At 36.2% G+C, this 27,903-nt stretch overlaps 1 protein-coding gene across 1 annotated transcript in view; it reads left to right on the forward strand.

Annotated features, from left to right (window-relative positions):
• Window positions 1-27,903, forward strand: part of CTNNAL1 (catenin alpha like 1) — a 727,303-nt gene that overhangs the window by 551,133 nt on the left and 148,267 nt on the right. The window contains exons 10-11 of the mRNA XM_053714583.1: window positions 3,492-3,584; window positions 7,795-7,945. Of these exons, the coding sequence (XP_053570558.1) occupies window positions 3,492-3,584; window positions 7,795-7,945 (244 nt within the window). The remainder of the gene's footprint in view (window positions 1-3,491; window positions 3,585-7,794; window positions 7,946-27,903) is intronic.

The following is a 27,903-nucleotide window of genomic DNA, read 5'->3' on the forward strand; positions in this document are numbered from 1 at the left end:
CCTTTGGTCTCTTATTTCCTTCAGTGTGCATGGAAGTTTTAGGTCTCATGACTGCAGCATCAGGTGCAATCCTTTTTGCTCGTTTTTCGTTTAAGGCCTCTATAGATTTGCATATTGCACCAAAGGTGCATGGATTATTTACAGATATCACAACTGATATACTTAAATCCCAACACTCGTTTGTCTCTGATTTGGTGGTTGGACTATCACCTTATTGTCTCTCTGGACAACCAGTTGAGAGAATCGCTCTCCTGGTGGCTCTGTCCAGATCGCCTGTCCCAAGGGACATCCTTCTTGAGACCATCCTGGGAGATTGTGACTACGGATGCAAGTCTATCAGGATGGGGAGCTGTTTGGGGTGCCAGGAAGGCACAGGGCCTGTGGACTCGAGAGGAATCCCTCCACCCGATCAACATTTTGGAACTTTGAGCGATCTTCAATGCTCTGAAGGCTTGGCCTCTTCTGGGTTCATCCCAGTTTATCAGATTCCAGTCAGACAACATAACCTCGGTGGCTTACATCAACCATCAGGGGGGAACGAGGAGCTCCCTAGCAATGAGGGAAGTATCTCGGATTCTGGAGTGGGCCGAGGCCCTCAACTGCTCGCTGTCAGCGATCCACATTCCGGGTGTGGACAACTGGGAAGCAGATTTTCTCAGCAGACAATCCTTTCACCCGGGGGAATGGTCTCCCCACCCCAAGGTGTTTGCAGAGATTTGCAACAGATGGGGGACGCCGGAGAAAGATCTCATGGCATCATGGCTCAATTCCAAGCTACCCAGATATGGGTCGTGGTTCAGGGATCCTCAAGCGGAGCTAATAGATGCATTAACAGTGCCTTGGAGGTTCAATCTAATTTACATGTACACCATTTCCACTTCTCCCTCCTGTAGTGGCCCGCATCAAGCAGGAGCAGGCATCGGTGATACTGATTGCTCCATCGTGGCCGCAAAGGATGTGGTTCATGGACCTGATGGGGATCTCCTCCTTGGAAGTTACCATGTCGCAGGTATCTGCTAGGACAGGGTCCTTTTGTTAATCAAAATCTAGATTCTCTGAGGCTGACTGTGTGGAGATTGAACGCTTAGTCTTAGCCAAGAGAGGTTTCTCTGAGAGGGTTATTGACACGCTCATTCAGGCTCGTAAGCCTATTACTCGTCGCATCTATCATAGGGTGTGGAGAGCTTACTTATTCTGGTGTGAAGAGCGTGGTTTAACCTGGCATAAGGTTAAGGCTGCCAGGATTCTTTCCTTTTCTTTAGCTGAAGCAGCTTTTTGGAGAGAGGTTTTACAGGCTGTGGTACCCTCAGATTAGGGTCCGCCTTTCCTTTACCCCTCCCATTATCATTCAGTGTCCTCTAGAGCTTGGGTATAGTTTTCCCAACAGTAAGAAATGATGCCATAGTATTAAGAATAAAAACATAAATTATGTTTACCTGATAATTTAATTTTCTTCTGTGTGAGGAGAGTCCACGGCCCCCGCACGTATACTCCGTTGGGGCGGACCAAAATTTGTTTTTCTCTTTGGCACCATTTATACCCTGATATTTCTCCTACTGTTTCTTGTTCCCTTGGCAGAATGACTGGGATATGAGGGAAGTAGGGGGATTATTTAAGCCTTTGGCTGGGGTGTCTTTGCCTCCTCCTGGTACCCAGGTTCAGTATTTCCCAACAGTAAGAAATGATGCTGTGGACTTTCCTCATACAGAAGGAAATGAAATTATCAGGTAAGCATAATTCATGTTTTCCTACTGCAATACTCTGCGATACCTGCACTAGATGGGCTCTTTACTGGATTCTGCTGCAGCTGTATTAACATTGACATGCCTGGTAAGCCAGTGGAGAGGTGCTGCGTAAGGTAAGTGACTTTACACTGCAGAAACACAGCCCAGAGGCTATTTGTAGGTACTCTGACACAGGTACAGCATAGCCAGGGCACATCACCTGCTCCCCTCATGGCACATTTTTTTCTCTATTATCTCCCTAACAGTTCTACTAGCATTGGGAAGATTATTGGGGAAGCCTCTGACCCATTTTAACCCTCTGGCAACTTTAGGGTTTTTTATTTGAGCACTTTGAAAAATTATGTATGGCCCTTTAAGAGAACTGGCAATAGCTTAGTGAATGTTTTTTATTATTTATTTTATTTATTAATTTATATTTTTTTCTGTAGTGTAGTGGTGCCCCCTACCTCCCCCATCCCTGTGATCATTAGTGAGGGTGCTTCCCCACTTCCAATTCCCCTTTTCTACAGTGTAGCTAGTTCCCATGCCTCCCTCTCACTTTAAAACATTTTCTGTAGTGTAGGACCCCTCCAATTCCCTCCCCCCTCCGCCTCTGGGCCACCCACCCACCTCCCTCCTTCTCTACCACACCTTCCACCGGCACAAGAAGTTGATCGTTAAAGACGGTGACACACACAGTGTCACTGTTTGTAACAATCAGGTATCTGCCTTCATATAGAACATTCCATATGAAAACAGATGCATGGAGCTCAGGAACTACAGTTTTGCTGGAGCTTCCTGCAGCTCAGATGTGTGTGTGTATGTATATATATATATATATATATATATATATATATATATATATATATATATATATATATGTGTGTATATATAAATATAAATGTATATATAAATATATATGTTATACGGTACGATGGGCAAAGTACCACATGACGTAAAATGTTTTTACTAATTTGCAACATTGTGTTTGAAAGTTCTCTCGTGTTTGTTTTATCTTAATTGTGGCTGTGAATAAGTTTGTCCACTGCATGTAATTACTGTGCAATTTGTAGCTATTTTAGGCGATTTGCAGATTTTGAAAGGAACCTAGATTACATTATTTGCTTTTTGGCCTCTCAAAGGAGCATGAAATAAGCATAACGTTTTCAAAAAACAAAGGTATTTTATTTACACCAAAACCAAACATAAGGAATCAGGAATGTAAATTGTTATGTTTTTTTAATATGCACAATTAAATACTATAATCTCACAAGGTTTTAGGTTTCCAGGTGACACCTACACTTTATTCTTTTTAATCAATACAGTAGACTAAGATAAATAAATGAAGTATGAGTTCAAACCTAGTATTGAGGTTTATTACTTATTAAAGTAGTATTTTGATCCTAATTATTTCTTCATATTGGGTTATAAGTAAAAAACTGAATAATGCAGACACAATAAGCCTTTGTAGGTTCACTTTGACCAGACGCATATTGCACACAATATTTGACAGCACCTAGTGCTCCAGACATAGTTGGAAGGGGATGTGAAATAAGATCTACCACATCAAACAGAGAAAATGCTACTGAAGTGTTCATATTTTTCGTTAAACAATTTAGCTATGTTACCCTTGCGTGCTAAACTGTTCAGGTACATTTTATACTGAATTTAGAATGTTTAATCTAAATATAAATAAATGTTTAAACGCTGGCTTTGACATGGAGATGAAATACATTCTTTAGTGATGATTTATGTTGGTTCTTCTAGACGTGCAGGTTGTTGAGACATGTCTCCGGCACAGAACCTCTGGAAATAACGTGCATTCATGCAGAAGACACCTTTCAGGTGACTGGTCCACAGGTATGGCAGTTCTGCTATCCAAATCACAAATTAATTGCATCATTTAAGAAATGTATTTAATGATATTTTCAGCAATGGAACATTAAGCTTATGTTTGGCTAAAATTTTAGCTGGGTGGGGTCAGTAAAATCAGTCTGGTGGTGCACCCATAAAGGTCCTGGGGAGAACACAGTATTTTTATTTTGTTTATATTTTCCTCACTCGTGTTTCTCAAAGCTCACCTGTTACATTTTGTCACTCTTTCTCTACCCACCATACTCTCCCCATATAAGGTCAACATCAAAATTCTTTATTTATAGTTGTATAATAACAGTATGCATATTCAATTTATTTAGAAAAACATGGTTTCTTTTTTTTTTTTTGTGTCTGCAAATACATACCGTAATCATAAGCGTTTAATGCGACTTACTAAATACATTGATAACACACCTATTTTGCATTTAATGTGATAGTAAATCCTAGTGTTTTTGAAACGCTAGGATTTACCAGTGCAATAAATAAAGGGGACTTTCAGTCATGAAGTATAAAATACTTCATACTGAAAGATCCTTTATTTGTCTGCAGTGTTTGCCGTGCTGAACTCCTTAGGCAGACACCGGCAGAACACTATTTTATCACTGAGGTGATTTTAGCCAAAAGCGTGTTAGCTAACCAGCATATTGCCAACTGGCCCGCACAGTCAGTATACTGATACTTTGACCTAATTAACATAACCTGTCCCGTAATATTGTGCTTTTAGTAGGGCTTGGTATACATTGATAAGTGCCAGATTTTTGATGAATAAAAATAGTATACCAACCAAACTCCACTTGCTAAATAGCAGTAACTTATCAATGCTGTGGGAGTCATTAGCAATAGAGAATATAGATTGTAGCCTTTCATGAACAAACTCAGTCAAAACCACTAGCATAGAAGCAGCAGGAGTTTATACACAACGTTTCCACAATGAAAAGGTCTCAACGTTCAGCATCCTTTTACTCTCAGCTCCTCAGCCAAACCACTTAGGTTATCTCTTTGAGATAACGCTGCAGGTTACAGTTCCTTATTTTCAGTACAATTAAAGGGACACTGAACCCAAAATTTTTCTTTCGTGATTCAGATAGAGCATGCAATTTTAAGCAACTTTCTAATTGACTCCTATTATCATTTTTTCTTCGTTCTCTTGCTATCTTTATATGAAAAAGAAGGCATCTAAGCTTTTTTTTCTTGGTTCAGAACTCTGGACAGCAGTTTTTAATTGGTGGATGAATTTATCCACCAATCAGCTAGGACAACCTAGGTTGTTCACCAAAAAGGGGCCGGCATCTAAACTTACATTCTTGCATTTTAAATAAAGATACCAAGAGAATAAAGAATATTTCATAATAGGACTAAAATAGAAAGTTGCTTAAAATGTCATGCTCTATCTAAATCACGAAAGCAAAAATTTGGGTTCAGTGTCCCTTTAACTAAATGTTTTTAACTGAGCAGTAATAATTGCCCATTTCAAATTTTGTAGAATATTGGAGGACCCTGAATAAAGTTCAAAACATGGCTTTGCAAAATAAAGAATATTTATGTTGATCATTTTATTGTGTTTGATTTTTTATTTTTTTTGCTTATATATATATTTTTTCTATCTACAATAAGTCTGCAACATTTGGAATAGATCATTATTTCTGCATTGTTCATATTTTATTCCTTATGTGCTCTATCACTGCTGTTCTTAATATTATCATTATTATGCTGCTATATGAATATTTATAAAGTGACAGATATTTATCACAGTGGTATTCAAGGTTACAATAAATACATCATGATAAGAAATCCAAACACAAATTTGCATTGTGTTCACATTATTAAGAAACTTTCTCTGTTCTTTTTTTTTTTTTTCTTGTCTCCTGATATTTCATTAAAGCAGTGAACATTTGTTTGAAATTCTAGATTAACATGTAATGACTTTGCACTTTACATAATCACATTATAATGTGATATTTGTTCTGCTAGGTTTGTAGAAGTCTAGCAATAAAATATTATACTTTGGCTAGCTGTACTTACCCACGAGGAGGGTTAAGGGGGTCAGGGAGAAATCAATTGGCTAAAATACCAATTTTTTTCATGGAATATGAGCCATCGCCTGTTCCAGCTAGAAATGGTTCTAACATTGAAGACATTTTTATTTTACTACCACAGCTAGACTGCTATGCATTGTTCTGATTTGATTTTTTATAACTACAAATTAGTTTCCCAGCCACTGCCTAAATATGTACTTAAAGGGACAGTGTACTCTAATATTTTTTTTTCTCCCTTTTTTAATGTGTTCCAATTATTAATTTTACCTACTGGAGTGCATTAAATTGTTTACAAATGGCTCCTTCACCTTTATTTTCACATTTGAAATAGCTTATTTTACCCATTGTATCTCACCCATACTGAACATTTCTGAACTTAAAGAGATACTAAACCCAACTTACAGAGCATGCAATTTTAAGCAACTTTCTAATTTACTCCTATTCTTAATTTTTCTTTGTTCTCTTGCTATCCCGTTTACGGGCATGCGATAAATAACCAGCCATTACAAGTGGGTGGTTGTTTCTACTGCGAGCTTGCGATAGCAATCAGCGCTCCGAAAATTAGCATTTTAAACTGTGCAGCTGGTATAACGAGGAATTGGAAACACATTAAGGAGAAATCAATTTTACATTACACTATCCCTTTAAGGTAGTATTTAGAGATGTGCATTTGCAGTTTAGTCAGCTGGTGAGTGTGGAAGAAGGCGGCCGCTCTCTGCATTCTGGGAGCCTCTTTTCTTCTTGTGAAAGTGCAACACACTAAGATATGGGTTGGCACAGATATTAGGGTGTTGCACTTTCACAAGAATAAATCTGGCTCCGGTAAGAGCTGAATGCTGCTAGCGTCTGCTGCCTTCCGCACTTACCAGCTAACTAAACTGCTGAATGCACATGAGTTTCATGTACCTCTAGATATCTGTGCTTATTGATTGGGATATTACCCATTTATGGTGCGGTTCCTTCAGCTTATTATGCTTGTCAGGAGAAATAGTCTGTATTATGTAAATCTTAATCCACTTTAAAAGACAGTGATAGACCCAAAACACTCTGCAGTTCGCCTATTAACAACTGAAAATAACTCAACTCCAGATGTGCATTTCATCCTTTCTGCACCTCATCAGTGAGGGCAGAGTATGAAATTCACATTTTGTTTTCCCCCATTACTCTTTCAGGCTAAAAAAGGAGAGAGAAGAAGACATGCTCAACTGAACATTATCAGGCTGGGAACTGGAATTGTAATTTAGTATACTGAAATACTTTTTATCAAAATGTAAAAGTATTTTATTTTAAAATTGTCTTTAAACTAATTAGAAAGGCATATGGGAGTCTAACAAGGACATTTGCTTTCAATGTAATAATACATTATATATGATGTAGACAACACATTTTATTAATCTTAAACTGAATCTCGACCTTAAAGGGACATTAAACAGTTTGAAATGGTAATATAAAATGATAAATCGTAGATATAAATAAACTCTGCAGTATTCTTTCATTGTTTATTTGCCCCCTTTTCCTGTAATTACATTCTAAATTTGTGAGTTTTTTAAGTTCTTGTTTGGAATGAAAGTGCAGAACACTCTTATATTCAACACAGCCATTGGTTGAACACTCTAGTGACCTATTTATAACTGTCCCTAATTGGCCATAGCAGAGAAGATAACTTAAGTTACAATATGGCAGATCCCATTGTTTTATAGACACTAAAACTTTACATTTATTTTGTCAATATTTAAACAGCTAATGAAACTTTAAAAAATACATCTACATGCTATTCTCAGACTAATCTTTTGTTTATATGCGTTATTCTATCTAGCATTTATTTAGTGTTTAATGTCCCTTTAGGGAAAATAATGGAGAGAAAGCACATAACATTTTGGGAATTTATACTATGCCTTTAACATTTTGTGTTGATTCTCTATGTATTACCTATCACAACTGTCTTGATCTTAATAAAAATACAATCTGTTCTTTTACACTAAATGATTTTATGATCATTTATTTATTTATTGTACCATTCAATGTGTTAAAGTTTGATACTGTATTTTATTATGTGCTGTTATAGTAATTGTGAGCAATAAACCTATTATGATAAAATAATGTGATGAGTTTCTGAGTATTATGGTGTTTTAAGGATAACGTAGAGCTTTATATTCTAGATTGTATCAGCAGCGGAAACTCTAGCGCTTCATCCAAGTAGTAAGATTGCTAAAGAAAATTTGGACGTGTTTTGTGAAGCCTGGGAGTCCCAACTAAGCGACATGTCCATTTTATTGAGAGAAATTAATGATGTGTTTGAAGGAAGAAGAGGTATGTCACAATCAAAACTATTATTTAAGTTATCTTAGGTGCTGGAAAGTATATGAAGATAGATACATTTGGGTAACTTGATTTGATAACTATACAAAGCCAAAAACAAAACAATGACAGCACATAAAAGCACCCAAAGTATGTAGTTACAATCAAGTGTTTTACCAACTATTGATATACTTATGTGTAGTTTCTCAACCTTTTTTATCTTGGCTCTCCCTGGTAATACTTACCAGTCTCACAAAAAGTGTTATGCTCAGGAGCAGCCAAGATTGACTTTAACTGTGAGTTTAAGACCTTTGCAGGGGTTGAACATAATTATTTATGGTCAGTAATCCAAAATGAATAAGAGCATATCATTTTCACATTAGAATCTCTCTTGAGTGAGATATGTATAATTATGTAAAAGCAACTAAGCCCTAAAACATTAACAGTAGATTAGAAATGTGGCATTGCCAAACTAGCAAGGATATACTAGGTGGGACATGCAGTCTGTACTGTCATCTAGCCCAGTGATTTTCAACATTTTTCTTGCCGTGGCACACTTTTTTACATTAAAAAATCCTGCGGCACACCACCATCCCAAAATTTTACAAAATCACACATTGTAGCCTAATACAGTGTGTGTATATATATATATATATATATATATATATATATATATATATATATATATATATATATATATATATATATATATATACATACACACTGTACTGTGCTTTCATGACATGCCTCCTACAAACTATGCATGACATATTGACATTCATTCACAAACAATCATAATGATTGTCTGTGAATGAATGGCAATGTCATGGTTGTAAATGATGCCTGATAAACCTGTCACATACCTCCCAATATTTCAAAATTTGAAAGAGGGACACCCCTGCACTGTTGCCAATCTGCCGCGGCACACCTGAGGATCCCTCACGGCACACTAGTGTGCCACGGCAGACTGGTTGAAAAACACTGATCTAGCCTTTTATTTATAATCTATTCAATTGGAGATTAATTGTCTTGTCTAGAAGTGCATTCAATATTTCTGACATTTATGTATTTCTGAACTAGATAAATATATTCAAGTGAGCAATATATGGAGCATACCAAATGCTTTTGAACATTTTAATTTCCCTTCTCATAAATAAATGCATTAAAAAGAGTTACACGCTAGAATTACTGAAATACATTATGTTTACAAATTCCTCAGAGTACACAGTACTGATTTAACAGCGGCAAACACTAGGGTAATCATGAAAGGCTGAAGGATGTAACTAGAAATTAAGGAGACAGAAGAATTTATTTATAAATGTATTCATTTTTATTTATTGTGCAAAACTGTTTTCTCTCACATTCTTTTTGTGAAGTCGCATGTCAATAAATAATAAATATATAAGGGGTGGCAGGCTGTATTGATCACTGCCAATGATCCAGCAATTATAATGTGCATTATCATCTCATTATCTTTATTCTTGCTGCAGGCAGGGTCATGATATCAGTCAATGTGTCAGGCCCTAGTCATCAAATGATTAGTATATACAATCTATCTATCATCCTATATTTCTATCAATCTATCTATCTATCTATCCTATATTTCTATCAATCAATCTATCTATCTATCATCCTATATTTCTATCAATCTATCTATCTATCTATCCTATATTTCTATCAATCAATCTATCTATCTATCATCCTATATTTCTATCAATCTATCTATCTATCATCCTATATTTCTATCAATCAATCTATCTATCTATCATCCTATATTTCTATCAATCTATCTATCTATCATCCTATATTTCTATCAATCAATCTATCTATCTATCATCCTATATTTCTATCAATCTATCTATCTATCATCCTATATTTCTATCAATCTATCTATCATCCAATATTTCTATCCATCTATCTATCATCCTATATTTCTATCAATCTATTTATCATCCTATATTTCTATCCATCTATCTATCTATCATCCTATATTTCTATCAATCTATCTATCATCCTATATTTCTATCAATCTATCTATCATCCTATATTTCTATCCATCTATCTATCTATCATCCTATATTTCTATCAATCTATCTATCATCCTATATTTCTATCAATCTATCTATCTATCTATCTATCTATCATCCTATATTTCTATCAATCTATCTATCATCCTATATTTCTATCAATCTATCTATCATCCTATATTTCTATCAATCTATCTATCTATCATCCTATATTTCTATCAATCTATCTATCTATCATCCTATATTTCTATCAATCTATCTATCATCCAATATTTCTATCCATCTATCTATCTATCATCCTATATTTCTATCAATCTATCTATCTATCATCCTATATTTCTATCAATCTATCTATCATCCTATATTTCTATCCATCTATCTATCTATCATCCTATATTTCTATCAATCTATCTATCATCCTATATTTCTATCAATCTATCTATCTATCTATCATCCTATATTTCTATCAATCTATCTATCATCCTATATTTCTATCAATCTATCTATCATCCTATATTTCTATCAATCTATCTATCTATCATCCTATATTTCTATCAATCTATCTATCTATCATCCTATATTTCTATCAATCTATCTATCATCCAATATTTCTATCCATCTATCTATCTATCATCCTATATTTCTATCAATCTATCTATCTATCATCCTATATTTCTATCAATCTATCTATCATCCAATATTTCTATCCATCTATCTATCTATCATCCTATATTTCTATCAATCTATCTATCATCCAATATTTCTATCCATCTATCTATCTATCATCCTATATTTCTATCTATCTATCTATCTATCATCCTATATTTCTATCTATCCATCTATCATCCTATATTTCTATCCATCTATCTATCTATCTATCTATCTATCTATCTATATATCATCCTATATTTCTATCTATCATCCTATATTTCTATCTATCTATCTATTTATCTATCTATCATCCTATATTTCTATCTATCTATCAAATATATCATCCTATATTTCTATCTATCATCTATCTATCTATCTATCTATCTATCTATCTATCTATCAATCAAATATATCATCCTATATTTCTATCTATCTATCAAATATATCATCCTATATTTCTATCTATCTATCATCTATCTATCTATCTATCTATCTATCTATCTATCTATCTATCTATCTATCTATCTATCAAATATATCATCCTATATTTCTATATATCTATCTATCTATCAAATATATCATCCTATATTTCTATCTATATCTATCTATCTATCTATCTATCTATCTATCTATCTATCTATCTAATCTATCCAACATCATATAAGTGCCACAATTAAAAGGACAATAATATCAAAATCTATTTGCATGATTCAGATAGAACATGCAATTTTCAATTTACTTCCATTATCAAAATGTGTACAATCTTTTTATATCTATACATTTTAGGCACCAGATTCTGTTGAGCATGTGAAAGTTTACAGTATATGCATCAATGTGTTTTGTGATTGGGTGATAGCTGTCACATGATACAGGAGCAGGGAAAATAAAAGTAATTTTTTAGATTTGTCAGAACAAAATTAGTACTCATTTGAAACTCCACCCCTCAATGTTTTAACTTGATTCATTACCTGGAAAAAAACGATATTAATGTGTATGTGTTAATTAATTCTGTTTATAACTTTTTTAGTCATTTTACTTAAAGGGACATGAAACCCATAATTTTTCTTCCATGATTCAGAGAAAGCATAGATTTGTAAATAACTTTCCAATTTACTTCTGTTGTTTTGTTTAATTCTCTTGTTATCCTTTCTTGAAGGAACATCAGACACTACTGTGAGCTAGCTGAGCACATTGGTAATATGCCCCTGCTGTTCAACAAAGGTTACCAATATAACAAAGCAAAATTAGCTAAATGTGGTAATTTGAAAAGTTATTTAAAATTGTTTGTTCTATCTGAAGCATGAAAGAAAAATGTTAAATTTCATGTCCCTTTAAGTATGTTAGAGAATGAGGCCTCTTAATGAGGTAAATGATATGGGTGACATAGTGTGACCACCCCAGTTCTGAATAATGACCTTGGTAAAGGGTAAAGCAATAGATTACTTATTACCTTAGGCACTTTGACAAGTACAATAATTTTGCAAAGCAGGATGAAAACATTTTGCTCTCTCTTCTAGTTAAGTGGTTTCAAATTATGCTCTGTGTCAAGTTAAACAGGGAAGGATTTCTGAATATCCTAAGCACAGGGGGCTCATGATAAATGTACCATTAATCAATAACCTGTCCTAACAGAAAATATCCTCATATAGCAGCCTGTTAGTGTGTCCTTGAGGACGTGATTTAATTGGCATTAAACTCATGGCAAACATGTATTGCAAAAAAAAATGTTTTACAATCATTAAAGCGACAGTCTAGTCCAAAATAAACGTTTATGATTCAGATAGAGAATGTAATTTTAAACAATTTACTTTTATCACCAATGTTGCTTTGTTCTCTAGGTATTCTTAGTTAAAAGCTAAACCTAGGAGGTTCATATGCTAATTTCTAAGCCCTTGAAGGCTGCATCTTCTCTCAGGGCATTTTAACAGTTTTTTTTTAAAACGCCACCCTCCCGCATCGCAAACACTATTTAAATATTATTAACCCCTAATCTGCCATCCGCCCACATCGCCCCCACTATACTAAAGTTATTAAGCCCTACACCGCCGCCACTATACAAAACCTATTAACCTCTAAACCGCAAGCCCCCCACAATGAAAAATACTAAACTAAACTATTAACCCCTAAACAGAAAGCCCCCCACATTGAAATAAACTAAATTAAACAATTTACCCCTAAACCTAACAATCCCCTAACTTTATATTAAAATTACAATTTACCTATCTTAAATTAAATTAAAACTTACCTGTCAAATTAAAAAAAATAAGTTTAAACTAACAATTAAACTAATATAACTATTAAATTAAAATTACACTAACTACCAATTAAACTAAACTACACATTAAAAAAACCTTAACACTACTCTAAAAAGTACAAAGTATCGAAATACAAAAACAAAAAAACGAATAAGTTACAAAAAATAACAAACACTAAATTACGGAAAATAACAAACGAAATTATCCAAAATAAAAAAAAATTACACCTAATCTAATAGCCCTATTAAAATTAAAAATCCCATCCAAAAATAACAAAAAACCCTAGCCTACAATAAACTACCAATGGCCCTTAAAAGGGCCTTTTGTGGGGAATTGCCCCAAAGATATCAGCTCCTTTACCTGTAACCTAAGCTACCCATTGCCCTGAAAAGGGCATTTAGCGCTTTTACTGCCCAGACCCTAAACTAAAAAAAAAAAAACACCTAAATTTTTTTAAAAAAAGCCTAACACTAACCCCAAGACTAAACTGTTTTTGAAGCCCCGCTTGAACGATCTTCATCCCGGAGTTGAAGCCCTGATCCAGGCGGCGAGAAGTCTTCATCCAGGCGGCCCCCTGTTAGGGTTACGTTAGGGTTACGTTAGGGTTAGAGTTAGGTTTAGGGGTTAATATAGTTTCATTTAGGTTGTTGCGATGTGGGGGGCTGGCGGTTTAGGGGTTAATAGGTTTATTTAGTGGTAGTGATGTGGGAGGCCAGAGGTTTAGGGGTTAATAACTTTATTTAGTTGTGGCGATGTTGGGGAGCGGCAGAATAGGGGTTAATAACTTTAAAATAGTTGCGACGATGTTGGGGTACGGCGGAATAGGGGTTAATAACTTTAGTATAGTGGCGGCAATATCAGGAGCGGCAGATTAGGGGTTAATAATTGTATTTAGGTGGCGGCGATATCAGGAGCGGCAGATTAGGGGTTAATAACTGTAGGCATGCGTCTGCGATGTCGGGGGCAGCAGATTAGGGGTGTTTAGACGTGGGGTTTATGTTAGGGTGTTAGGTTTAAACTGTATTTTTTTTTTTCCCCCATAGACATGAATGGGGCTGCGTTACTGAGCTTTTGTTTCCGCGATCGCAGGTGTTAGTTTTTTTTTTTGCTGGCTCTCCCCATTGATGTCTATGGGGAAAGCATGCACAAGCAAGTCAAAACACTGCTGTTTTTGTGTGCGGTATGGAGCTCAACCCAGCCATATCGCCCGCACAAGCCGGGTTTTTTTTAAACTTGTAATGGCAGTGCTATAGGGGGTTAAATAACGCAACTTTTGTTGTGTTCTTTACTTTCCCTGTAGCGCTCAAAACTCGTAATCTAGCTAATAGATAGTTACACAGCTACAACCTAGGCAACAATTGCCAGTAGCTTTACTGAAAACGCTTTTCAAAATTATCCACAAAGTGCTACACTCAGGCAATACTTTGCTATAACAGTTATTTAATTTATAACGTAATAGCATATTTCAACCAGGTAAATTTTGCCAACAGCCATTAGCCTACTACATATCTTTTGTTCCTCACATACTAACGCTTATTGTTAGTGAGGATAGTCTAACCAACCTGATCACAAATTCATAAGGCTTTCATAACTGCCCTATTCAGTTCCAATCTTTATTGATGCAAGGCTCTCTGAGTGCATGTACCATACTAAGTGTAACAAATTAAACATTTCTAATAACATATTTATTATTATATGCTTACCATTTGCCCAGGGGCAAGATATTAAAAGTTACACTCTGGTACTATTCACAACCATTCTCCTTTTTCATAAGTGGTATACAAGCACTAACCTATTACATATGTGAATTCAAGCATATGCAGTGACAAAAACAAGTGTCTGTTTTTTTTTAAAAAAAAGTCTTTCCCTTATATTAGAGAATCTTTTATTAAAAGCTATGTTTTATAAACAATTGTTGTTTATTCTCCTTTACTATTAGGGACTGACAAAATATTAGGGAGGGTCAAAATACTCAATAAAACTCATGTGTTGATAAGACAGTAGATACTCATGACTCTAGAGTGCTAAACGTGTGTAGTCTACTAGTGGGTTCTTTACCCAATTTTGTTTTACAATACTGCAAATTTGGTATTACAGGTTGAACGTATTTTGTTCTTAAAGTTTTGGGACCCATCCCAGTTATTAAATCACCTGATTTTATTAGGGGGCACAAACAGCAATTTAATCTCTTACATTTATATAAGCCATTATTTAGGCATAGCCATCCAGATAGAGTGCCATCCTGTTTGGACCCTTGTTTGAATTGGGGTTCACTAGACTTTAATTTGGAAGGAGCTAATATATTTTTTAAATGTTGGTTTCTTTTAAACACAACACTGGGCCCCTCTGTTAACTCCTTACCCAGAATCGGATCTAGTTTGAGAACATCTTGCTTATTGCTGATCTGATTTTATGTGCTCCTACACTATAGGTTGCAATGAATTTAGTTGTTTCTTGTTTTTTTTGTTTTTTTGTTTACGATTTTGTAAATTAGCTTCTATAGACATCCTCTCAGTTCTGTTTCTAGCAGTCTCAATTAAATTTTGATCAAAGCCCTTTTGTAGGAACTTCTTCTCAAGAATATCTGCCTCTTCATTAAAATATCTATCTATGTCGCAGTTGCTCTCAGAGCCCAAGTGTTCCCATTATATCTGTTTATCTATCCACTCAGGAATGTGGTTTTCATACTATTGAGACACATTGTATGTACTATGGATGTATGAGGGTTACTATGTCACCCTAATTGTTCCAATTTTGATCTCATATCTGTATCAGAACTAATGTGTAGCTTCTATACATTCATGCATTTTAATATCTGCATTTTATTATCTGGCTTTTCCAACTTCTATAAATATAAATTTTTTTGCTAACATTATGTATAATTGATATTGATAGGTTTAATGTATGCACTCATTCTTACTGCATTAACTTTAATTGTTAAGAATGACACCATTCTTCGTATTGTATGTATAGCAACATGGATGTGTGTATGTATTTATATTGGCACACCATAGAGAGCATAGATCCTTTTCAACTATTTATTTATTCATTAATCTGCACAATTATGCCTGGTATTATATTTGGGTTTTTAGAGACCTATTTTGGGTGCTACGTAGCGATCTATTCCTGATTATATGTATAACATGGTATATACATTGCTTAGTTTTTTATGCTAATTCTCTACATTTAAGATTTAATATCTAGCATCAGTTCTCCTCTTGAATGCAATATTTCCTTCTGGCAGGTCACAGTTAGTATTGTGCTCCTGAACATTGTAACATAGTTTTATTGATGTGTTATGTATTATTACAATTATGTGTGTGCTTTGCTTTTTTATTTTAGCCAATAATATGACTCCATTACTGTTTAAATAGGTACTGTGTGCCAGACCTACTAGGCTATGATTACGGCTTCCGCCAAAACACGTAAGCCATTCTGACACACAGCACCCCGTTGCTGCTCCATGTTCGCTGATGAACTTTTATGTTGTTTAATAAAGAAGATTTTTTACTTTGATGATACCGTGGATTCCTGTTCGTATTTTCTGCTGCCTTGTTTGCCTGCTACACGGTTTTCATCTTTGGGACAGCCGGCTTAGATTCAATTGGCTGCTCAACTCCCATGTGACCCAGTGATGCAAGATGCTGGAATCCACTCCACCAGCGTCTTCGGATGTGGCCATCACATGAAGGGATATCGTACTCTATACGGACACCTGGATTACCAGGAGCAGATCCGTGAGTAGGCTCAGCACGGCTGAACTTTACCTGTATCAGGGACTCCTGCAGTGACTGAGGCTGTAAGTCCGCATATAGTACTCATAGGAGGTGAGATTTCCTTAAGTGCATCTGCCTTTATTTCTGGGCTGTCCAATGCCCTTGGGTCACGTAAGGGAGCTGGGGAATGATGTTTATTCTACTGTCAAGTGCCATGTGGTTATTTCACGGATGACTGTGTTATATATTACCCATCTGAGCTGTGGCCATTAGGCCAATTGTATTCATACAGTGTCAAGTGCACATTTGACTATTATTGAGAGACTTACATTCCCCAGCCACTTGGATCTATCAGTTAACCACATAGTGGTAATTGACTTTGATTGTGATTATTTTTCACACTGTGGAAACTGAGTGTTAAGGAATTCCTTGTGTTTTTTTTTTTTTGCTCAATTATCTTTAGTCTGGTTTATCAGATTCTAATTGGACAACATCACCTCAGTGGCTTACATCAACCACGAGGGAGGAACTCGGAGTTCCTTGGCCATGAAGAAGGTGACTCGCATTCTTCAGTGGGCAGAAGCTCACGATTGTCTCCTATTTGCCATCCACATTTCAGGAATGGAAAATTGGGAAACAGATTTCCTGAGCAGACAGACTTTTCATCCCAGGCAGAGGGCTCTCCATCCGGAAGTGTTCTCTCAGATAACCCTCATGTGGGGGGTTCCGGAGTTGGATCTAATTGCGTCCCCCCAAAACGCCAAGATTCCAAAGTATGGCTCAAGGTTAAGAGATCCTCAGGCCGTTCTGATAGATGCTCTAGCGGTTCCTTGGGTTTTCTCTCTAGCATAACTGTTTCCTCCGTTTGCTCTCCTTCCACGAGTCATTGCTCGTATCAAACAAGAGAGAACATCAGTAATTCTAATAGCTCAGGCTTTGCCTTGCAGGATTTGGGTTGCGGATCTAGTTAGGATGTCATCTCTTCCTCCTTGGAGGTTACCTTTGAGGAAGGACTTTCTAATTCAGGGTCCTTTCCTCCATCCAAATCTGGATTCTCTAAAGTGGACTGCTTGGAGATTGAACGCCTAGTTCTGTGGTTTTTCTGAAGCGTTCATTGATACTATGCTTCAGACTCTCAAACCTGTTACTCGCAAGATTTACCATAAGGTATGTAGTAAATATCTTTATTGGTGCGAATCTAAGGACTTCTCCTGCAGCCGGGTGAGCCGTATTTTATCTTTTCTTCAGGATGGCCGGGAGAAAGGTTTGTCGGTCAATACTCTGAAGGGTCACATTTCTGCATTATCTATACTTTTGCACAAACGTCTTACCAGATGTTCAAGCTTTTGTACAGGCCCTGGTCAGAATCAGGCCTGTGTTTAGACCTGTTGCTCCTCCTTGGAGCTTAAATCTTGTTCTTTAGGTTTTGCAGCAGGCTCCATTTGAGCCAATGCATGTTGTTGATATAAAATTGTTACCTTGGAAGGTTTTGTTTCTCCTTGCTATTTCTTCTAATCGCAGAGTTTCTGAGCATTCAGCACTGCAGTGTTATTCCCCCTACCTTATCTTTCATGCAGATAAGGCGGTCCTTCGTACTAAATTGGGTTTTCTCCCTAAGATGGTGTCGGATCGAAACATTAATCAGGAAATTGTTGTTCCTTCTTTTTGTCCTAATCCTCCTTCTCATAAAGAACATCTTTTGCATTACTTGGATGTTGTGCGCCCTCTAAAATTTTACTTACAAGCTACTAAAGATTTTCTGCAATTTTCTGCCCAGTTTGTTGTTTTCTCTGGAAAACGTAAGGGTCAGAAGGCCACTTCTACTACTCTTTTTCTCTGGTTGAGAAGTTTGATTCGTTTTGCTTATGAGACTGCTGGACAGCAGCCTCCTGAAAGAATTACATCTCATTCCACTAGGGCTGTCTCCTTCTTGGGTTTTCAAAAATGAAGCTTCTGTGGAACAGATTTGCAAGGCAGCAACATGGTCCTCTTTGCATACTTTTTCCAAATTCTACAAATTTGATACTTTTGCCTCGGCTGAGGCCTCTTTGGGGAGAAAGGTTCTTCAAGCGGTGGTGCCTTCTGTTTAGGTCCTCCTGCCTTTTTTCTCCCTCCCTGTTCATTCCGTGTCATCTTGGGTATTGGTTCCCACTAGTAATTGGAATGAAGTTGTGGGCTCGCCATGTCATAGGAAAGAAAACACAATTTATGCTTACCTGATAAATTTCTTTCTTTTCTGATATGTAGAGTCCACAACCTGCTCTCTTTTTGATTATAATTCAGCAGGTTATATTAGTAAAACTCGGGCACCTTTTCACCCTTGTGTTTCTTCTCTTTCCCTTTTCCTTCGGCTGAATAACTGGGGGTTATGGGTAAGGGAAGTTACACTTAAAGGGTCAGTCTACACCAGAATTTGTATTGTTTAAAAAGATAGATAATCCCTTTGTTACCCATTCCCTAGTTTTGCACAACCAACACAGTTATATAAATACACTTTTTACCTCTGTGATTACCTTGTATCTAATCCTCTGCAAACTGCCCCCTTATTTTACTTCTTTGACAGACATCCATTTTAGCCAATCAGAGCTGGCTCACCTGAACTCCACGTGTGTGAGCACAGTGTTATCTATATGACACATATTAACTAATACCCTCTAGTGGTGAAAAACTGTCAAAATGCCCTGAGAAAAGAGGCGGCCTTCAAGGGCTTAGAAATTAGCATATGAACCTCCTAGGTTTAGCTTTCAACTAAGAATACCAAGAGAACAAAATTGGTGATAAAAGTAAATTAGAAAATAGTTTAAAATTACATTCTCTATCTGAATCATGAAAGTTTATTTTGGACTAGACTGTCCCTTTAACAGCTTTGCTGGGGTGCTCTTTGCCTCCTCCTGCTGGCCAGGAGTTGAATATCCCACTAGTAATTGGAATGACGTTGTGAACTACATGTCCGGAAAAAAAGAAATTTATCAGGTAAGCATACATTTTGTTATTACCCATTCCCCAGTTTTGCATAACCAACACAGTTATATTAATACACTTTTTACCTCTGTGATTACTTTGTATCTAAGCCTCTGCAAATTGCCCCTTTATTACAGTTCTTTTGACATACTTGCATTTTAGCCAATCAGTGCAGACTCCTAGGTAACTCCACGTGCATGAGCACAGTGTTATCTATATGACACACATGAACTAACGCCCTCTAGTGGTGAAATACTCTCAAAATGCATTCAGATTAGAGGCGGCCTTCAAAGTCTAAGAAATGAGCATATGAACTTCCTAGGTTTAGATTTCAACAAAGAATACCAAGAGAACAAAGCAAAATTGATTATTAAAGTAATTTGGAAAGTTGTTTTAAAATTACATGCACTGAGTTTAATTTTTGGACTAGACTGTCCCTTTAAAAATACTTCATTCTCTTGGCATCCATTGTTAGAAAATTCAGAAGCAGCAATGCACTATAGGGAGATACGGTGGCTACACACAACTCCATTTTGTCATTGGTTCAGCTAGCTCCCAGTATGCTGCTGTAATGCTGATTTAACTATGCGTGTAACCCCTTTGCAGAGTTATATTTAAACAATATGGCAATATTAGTTCTGCAGAATCTGATGATGATGAAAATAAAAATAAAATAATTATAAAAAAACTCTTAGATCATTTTTTTGGCCCTTTAAGCTAGATTGAAGATTGGGAAAATGCTATTCTCCAGTTGGAAAAGTATGATTAGCTTGGGAGGATAGCAAAGCTGAAAGGTCAGCCCCCATTGGTTAATTAATCTGACTCTTGTCTTTGACTGATACATATTAAAGTGATGTAAGTTAACTGCCTATGCACTATACTGTTACTATAGTAACCGCTGAGAAAACTACTAAAGATATCTACAAAGAACCACATTTTATTTTGCCATTGGCTTTTCTGTTTTGTCTTATGTAACAGGAAGAATAAGTATTTTCCCTGCTTTGGGCAATTCTTTTCTTTCTATGTCATTTGAATTTCTTGACACCGTACCTCAGAATTATTTTGCAAGCTTAGGTTGAAAGGAAGCTTGATTTTCCTACAGAAAAATGACAGGATAAAAATGTTATTAACTATAAACAAATACAGTTATATCAGAAGAAACTTCCTTGGGGAATAAAAATCAAAAAGCTGTCACAGAACTTACAAAATAAGATTTGACTCTTAACGCCATTGTTAAGAATCAATAGTGCTTGATAAATAGAAGCCTACTTTAAATGTGCAGCGCTTCCTTGTACTGTTATTAACCAGTGTCATTGACTTTAAATAAAAGTGATTGACATAAATGACGACCGAAGCTGATAAAGACGTTGTACAAAATTTCTATCTTGCATTTAAAATAGCAGCAAGTCAAGAAGCTAAAAGAAATGCATAAAAAATGATTTAAGAAAAGCTATTTAAAGTGATATAAGAGAGAAATTGACATTGCATACTGTAGTATATTCATTATACTAGTTCCCCAGTTGTGTTAGTAGAGAATGACAATCCTATAAGAAAAAAATGGTTCATTATGCAGATAGACATTTAAAAAGACAGTCAAGTCCAAAAAAAACTTTTGTGATTCAAATAGGGCATGTAATTTTAAACAACTTTCCAATTTACTTTTATCATCAATTTTGCTTTGTTCTCTTGGTATTCTTAGTTGAAAGCTAAACCTAGGAGGTTCATATGATAATTTCTTAGACCTTGAAGGCCGCCTCAAATTTGAATGCATTTTCACAGTTTTTCACCACTAGAGGGCATTAGTTCATGTGTTTCATATAGATAACATTGAGCTCACGCTCGTGAATTTACCGAGGAGTGAGCACTGATTGGCTAAAATAAGTCTGTCAAAAGAACTGAAATAAGGAGGCAGTCTGTAGAGGCTTAGATACAAGGTAATCACAGAGGTAAAACGTGTATTATTATAACTGTGTTGGTTATGAAAAACTGGGGAATGGGTAATAAAGGGATTATCTATCTTTTTAAGCAACAAAAATTCTGGTATTGACTGTCCCTTTAATTAAAGCACACACACAAAATAATAGTCTGTAATACATTGTCAAATATATTTTTTAGATGGAACAAAGAATAAAAAAACATTAAACTTTTTTGTTTTAATGGGACAGTTGACACCAGAATTTGTATTGTTTTATAAAATAGATAATTCCTTAAAGGTACATGAAACCCAAAAAAATGCTGTCATGATTCAGATAGAGAATACCATTTTAAACAACTTTCTAATTTACTTCTATTATCTAATCTGTTTCATTCTCTTGGTATCATTTGTTGAAGGAGCAGCAATGCTCTACTAGTTTCTAACTGAACACATGGGTGAACAAATCACATTCAATATATATATATGCAGCCACCAATCAACTGCTAGAACCTAGTTTCTCTGCTGCTCATTAACTTGCTTAGATAAGCCTTTCAGCAAATGATAACAAGAGAAGGAAGCAAATTAAATAATAGAAGTAAATTGGAAAGTTGTTTAAAATTGTATTCTCTATCTGAATCATGAAAGAAAAATTTTGGGTTTCATGTCCCTTTAATTACCCATTCCCTAGTTTTGCATAACCAACACAGCTTTAATAATACACGTTTTACCTCTGTGATTACCTTGTATCTAAGCCTTTGCAAACTGCCCCCTTAATTCAGTTCTTTTGACAGACTTGTATTTTAACCAATTAGTGTTGAGTCCTAGGTTACTCCACGTGTGTGACATGAACCAACACCCTCTAGTGGTGAAAAACTGTCAAAATGCATTCAGATAAGAGGCGTCCTTCAAGGTCTTAGAAATTAGTATATGAACCTCCTAGGTTTAGCTTTCAACTAAGAATTCCAAGAGAACAAAGCAAATTTGGTGATAAAAGTAAATTGAAAAGTTGTTTAAAATGACATGCCCTATCTGAGTCATGAAAGTTTAATTTTGGACAAGACTGTCCCTTTAAGTTTCTTTCTACATTTCACTAATGTCAAATACAAAAAAAAACATAACTAAGCAGTCAAAGGTCATGATGGTTTTACAATCATGCTGTACACAACTTTTTCTATATTCGTTTTAATGTAGAAACCATGGAAGCTCCGCAATTAATCTTTTTTTTTTTTTTTTTTTTAAACTGAACCATAGCATCCCGTTTGATGTATTCATCCAAGATTTCTCTTTGCCTGGGGCAGTGCTGAAGTTGCTCTATAAAACTGGAAGACTTTATTTATAATTATGCAAAAACTAATCATGCATATTACTGAAATGCACTAGTTTGAGGTCATATTATATGAATATAAATAAAATACCTGTTTTTAGTGAGATGGTTCAAAGTGCTGGTTTGCACTGTTCTCTACATGCATGTTCCTGTGAATTATCCCAATGTAGCCTCTTGATTGGTTGTGGGCATACTCATAGCCATTCCAGAACCAATTTTAGAGTAATCGCCGGAAGCATGCGTTTAGCAGGCAGTGGAAAGTGGCAGTTGGACATGCTAACAAGGCACTAAATATGTTTTTTATCAAGGTTTAAAAAATGTTATGCTTCTAAATTATATGCCCTTTATAAGACTACTTAACACATATACAGGGAGTGCAGAATTATTAGGCAAATGAGTATTTTGACCACATCATCCTCTTTATGCATGTTGTCTTACTCCAAGCTGTATAGGCTCGAAAGCCTACTACCAATTAAGCATATTAGGTGATGTGCATCTCTGTAATGAGAAGGGGTGTGGTCTAATGACATCAACACCCTATATCAGGTGTGCATAATTATTAGGCAACTTCCTTTCCTTTGGCAAAATGGGTCAAAAGAAGGACTTGACAGGCTCAGAAAAGTCAAAAATAGTGAGATATCTTGCAGAGGGATGCAGCACTCTTAAAATTGCAAAGCTTCTGAAGCGTGATCATCGAACAATCAAGCGTTTCATTCAAAATAGTCAATAGGGTCGCAAGAAGCGTGTGGAAAAACCAAGGCGCAAAATAACTGCCCATGAACTGAGAAAAGTCAAGCGTGCAGCTGCCAAGATGCCACTTGCCACCAGTTTGGCCATATTTCAGAGCTGCAACATCACTGGAGTGCCCAAAAGCACAAGGTGTGCAATACTCAGAGACATGGCCAAGGTAAGAAAGGCTGAAAGATGACCACCTCTGAACAAGACACACAAGCTGAAACGTCAAGACTGGGCCAAGAAATATCTCAAGACTGATTTTTCTAAGGTTTTATGGACTGATGAAATGAGAGTGAGTCTTGATGGGCCAGATGGATGGGCCCGTGGCTGGATTGGTAAAGGGCAGAGAGCTCCAGTCCGACTCAGACGCCAGCAAGGTGGAGGTGGAGTACTGGTTTGGGCTGGTATCATCAAAGATGAGCTTGTGGGGCCTTTTCGGGTTGAGGATGGAGTCAAGCTCAACTCCCAGTCCTACTGCCAGTTTCTGGAAGACACCTTCTTCAAGCAGTGGTACAGGAAGAAGTCTGCATCCTTCAAGAAAAACATGATTTTCATGCAGGACAATGCTCCATCACATGCGTCCAAGTACTCCACAGCGTGGCTGGCAAGAAAGGGTATAAAAGAAGAAAATCTAATGACATGGCCTCCTTGTTCACCTGATCTGAACCCCATTGAGAACCTGTGGTCCATCATCAAATGTGAGATTTACAAGGAGGGAAAACAGTACACCTCTCTGAACAGTGTCTGGGAGGCTGTGGTTGCTGCTGCACGCAATGTTGATGGTGAACAGATCAAAACACTGACAGAATCCATGGATGGCAGGCTTTTGAGTGTCCTTGCGAAGAAAGGTGGCTATATTGGTCACTGATTTGTTTTTGTTTTGTTTTTGAATGTCAGAAATGTATATTTGTGAATGTTGAGATGTTATATTGGTTTCACTGGTAAAAATAAATAATTGAAATGGGTATATATTTGTTTTTTGTTAAGTTGCCTAATAATTATGCACAGTAATAGTCACCTGCACACACAGATATCCCCCTAAAATAGCTATAACTAAAAACAAACTAAAAACTACTTCCAAAACTAGTCAGCTTTGATATTAATGAGTTTTTTGGGTTCATTGAGAACATGGTTGTTGTTCAATAATAAAATTAATCCTCAAAAATACAACTAGCCTAATAATTCTGCACTCCCTGTACATGTCCCTTTAAAGGACCATTAAACTTGGCATTTCAACAACGCATACAATTATAACATTATTGTAATATACATTCATTATTTATTTTGCAGCATCTTGTTGTAAAATACATCTAAAAATTGTGTTTCACTTACTCCAGGGAGGCTTGGGTTAATATTTTAAGGCAATTTATGTGAGCTTTTGTTTACTTTTCCCTTCCTCCCTAAGCTTCTATGGTGCCACTTGCTTTTAAAAGGTGGATTATCAGTTTTGCATCAACGATCATGATAGGCAAATCATTCTTTGCAATAGTAACTAAGTTGAATCAGTGCTAAACTATCGTATGGGAATTCAAGAGGGCAAGCTACCTCAGTCTGCACATGTGCAAACAGAATATTAGTTTGTGATCGATTAGTAAGGGTTCTTTTGTGCTGGGGGACAGGGGAATCAGTGAAAATAATAAAGATGAAACAATATACTCATTTGACAAAATAAAGCTGCGGTTTTCATTGCAAAATTATTCTTACACAAAATTGTAAACTGCATTATTATAAACTTTCATATAACTATGTAGTTTACAATTTATGTTTAGTGTCCCTTAAAGGATTACTAAATTTTGCTTTGTACCTTAAAAACGGCTCACATATTTTCAATCACATTTCTCCAACAAATTCAATCTACCTTATGATATCTAGAAACAAAACTCTATTTCTTTAGAAAATACATTTTGATATTGCCTGCATGACACTTCATTTAGCCCTCAAAAATGGGTCGGTATCACACAATGACCAATCCGATGTCTAGTTTTTGCATGTAATTAGAATAAGATTACCTGAAATCGTGCAATTTGATTGGTCGATTTGCACTTGTGCAGAATGCGGCACAGATGCCGACATTACCCACACTGGATTCCCTATAACGCATGCGCATTTTAATTTCTTATCGGTTAGACGTATTTGATGACGTTTAACTATATAGCACGTCGCACAGAACAGTCGCCATCTTCCAACTGGAGTTGGCCGTGCGGATTGGAATGCGTTAACGGAGTGAAAGGTAGTGGGTTTGGAAAAATTTACATTTTCAAAGACAGTTCAAAGACGGTACGTTTTGGAAACGTGATGGGCTAATTAAAATGTCAAATTTACTTACATCTTATTTTTGCTTGTTGTATGTCAGTGAAAACACTTCATGTGAAGTGTTTCTACCTAGTGATTATTTACTGTGTAAAACGATTTGCTCAGTCGTCCTTGTTATTATTTCGCAGTGAGTAAATTGTTGTTACACTGTATAGAAGAATAGAAAGCTGAGTGTGCACAGTACAGATTTAGCCCCATAATTTCTTTTAAAACCAAAAAACTTAACCCTTTTTGCTTAATATTCATTTTTTTCTTGAGCAATGGTAATGGTTGTATCAGCTTAGATAAGAAAATACATTTTTTACAGTCTGGCTGTAGTTATTTTAAAACTGAGCTGCAAAAACAAAACAAATGTAGACAAAAAGCATTTAAAGGGACAGGAAACCCCCAAATTTTATTTCATTATTTGGATAGAACATACAATTTTTTTTTTTTTTTATTATTTTTTCAAAAAATACTTTATTGAAACAAAAATGTCATACAAGGCCTTAAATAGTATTTTGTAACAGTATACATTCATAACCAATTTAACACTTATATCATGAAAAAGTCTCTCAATCTTGCCGCATTGGTGACACACATTATCCAGCAAAGTGTCTGTTCCATATCTCTGACACAGTCTTTGGAGAGAGCAATTAGTTGAATGAAATTGGTCTATTAACTTGTATAAATCTCTTTCTAACAACAGGGTAGAGAAGAGGAGGTTTTGTGAGACACAGTACATACTTGTTGTAGGAACACAAAATCACTTATCTACAGGATACCTGTTTCTCTGACACACCTACCGTACCCGTTTGCCAACATATGCCTCTGTGTCTCTATCCGCCCCGCCTGCTAAACATGTGTGTGAGCCATGTGAAAGGTACCTGAGTCTCTTTTTGTGTTGTGATATCCTATTTTAGTCTACTGAGAGGTGTTGCTTCCATAAGAGTGACATTAGCTTGTGTGTTTCTATGGTGCCTGATTGTAGGTGATGGTATCTTTCCAAATGGAGCAGGTTTTCCACCTGTCCTTTCCATTCCTCTACTGTAGGTGGGGTGTCTGATTTCCAGTGTTTTGGTATAATTGATTTAGCGCTATTTATCATTAGCAGAAGCTTGGCTATTTTGTTAGTGAGCTTGGGGAGAGACATATAAAAGAGTATTAAAGGATCATTGGGTATTCGTTCTCCTACCAAATCTGACATATGTTTTAGAATCTCTAACCAGAAAGTGTCCAGTCTATCACAGCTCCACCAAATGTGAGTCATGTTACCCTCCCCCCCACAGCCCCTCCAACATTTATTGCTGGCTGTCTTATATATTTTGCATAGCCTACTCGGGGTGAGATTCCAGCGTGTAAGGAATTTGTAATTGGTTTCCAATATCCTGACTGAGATAGAGGATTTTTTGGTTGCGAGGAAAGCACTTTGCCAATCTTTATTTGGGATTTCTAGCCCCAACTCCTTTTCCCATGCTTTAGTGTAACCTGGTAATGCCTGCAAATTTCCTATCAATAGCTGTTTGTATAGTATTGAAATTGGATGCTTTGGTGTATCATTAGATAAGCAGAGGGTTTCAAATGGTGTCAACTTTCTGGTCAGGTGCTGTCTCTTGGGGTGTGTTAAGATAAAGTGGCAGGTTTGTCTGTATGAGTACCAGTTCAGTTTAATGTCCGGGTGTGATTCCGTTATCGTGTCTAGAGTCTTGATCTCTCCATCGTCATGTTGGAACATGGAGATAATTCTATTCTTAATGTGGGTGCCCCTGATTTTTTGTTCGTCTTTGTGTATCCAGTGTAAGGCAGAGCTATGGCTAATGGGCATCATGGGTGAAGTGGCACCTGATATGTGTGTTGTGGTATTTATTAGTCTATCCCATGTTTGAAAGAACTCCTCCAAAACCTGGTAATGCTGGATATGTGGCGGCCTGTCCTTGGTTGGGAGCCATGCTGCTATGCCAGCATTGCACATTCCTAATATATGTCTGTCTATTTGTACCCACTGTTTGTGGGTGCTGTTAGTGCACCACTCTACCAGATTTTGTAGAGCTATTGCTATTTTATACATAATGATATGTGGGACTCCCAATCCCC

The sequence above is a fragment of the Bombina bombina genome, chromosome 5 (assembly GCF_027579735.1).
Source record: "Bombina bombina isolate aBomBom1 chromosome 5, aBomBom1.pri, whole genome shotgun sequence".
Taxonomy (NCBI): Eukaryota; Metazoa; Chordata; class Amphibia; order Anura; family Bombinatoridae; genus Bombina; species Bombina bombina.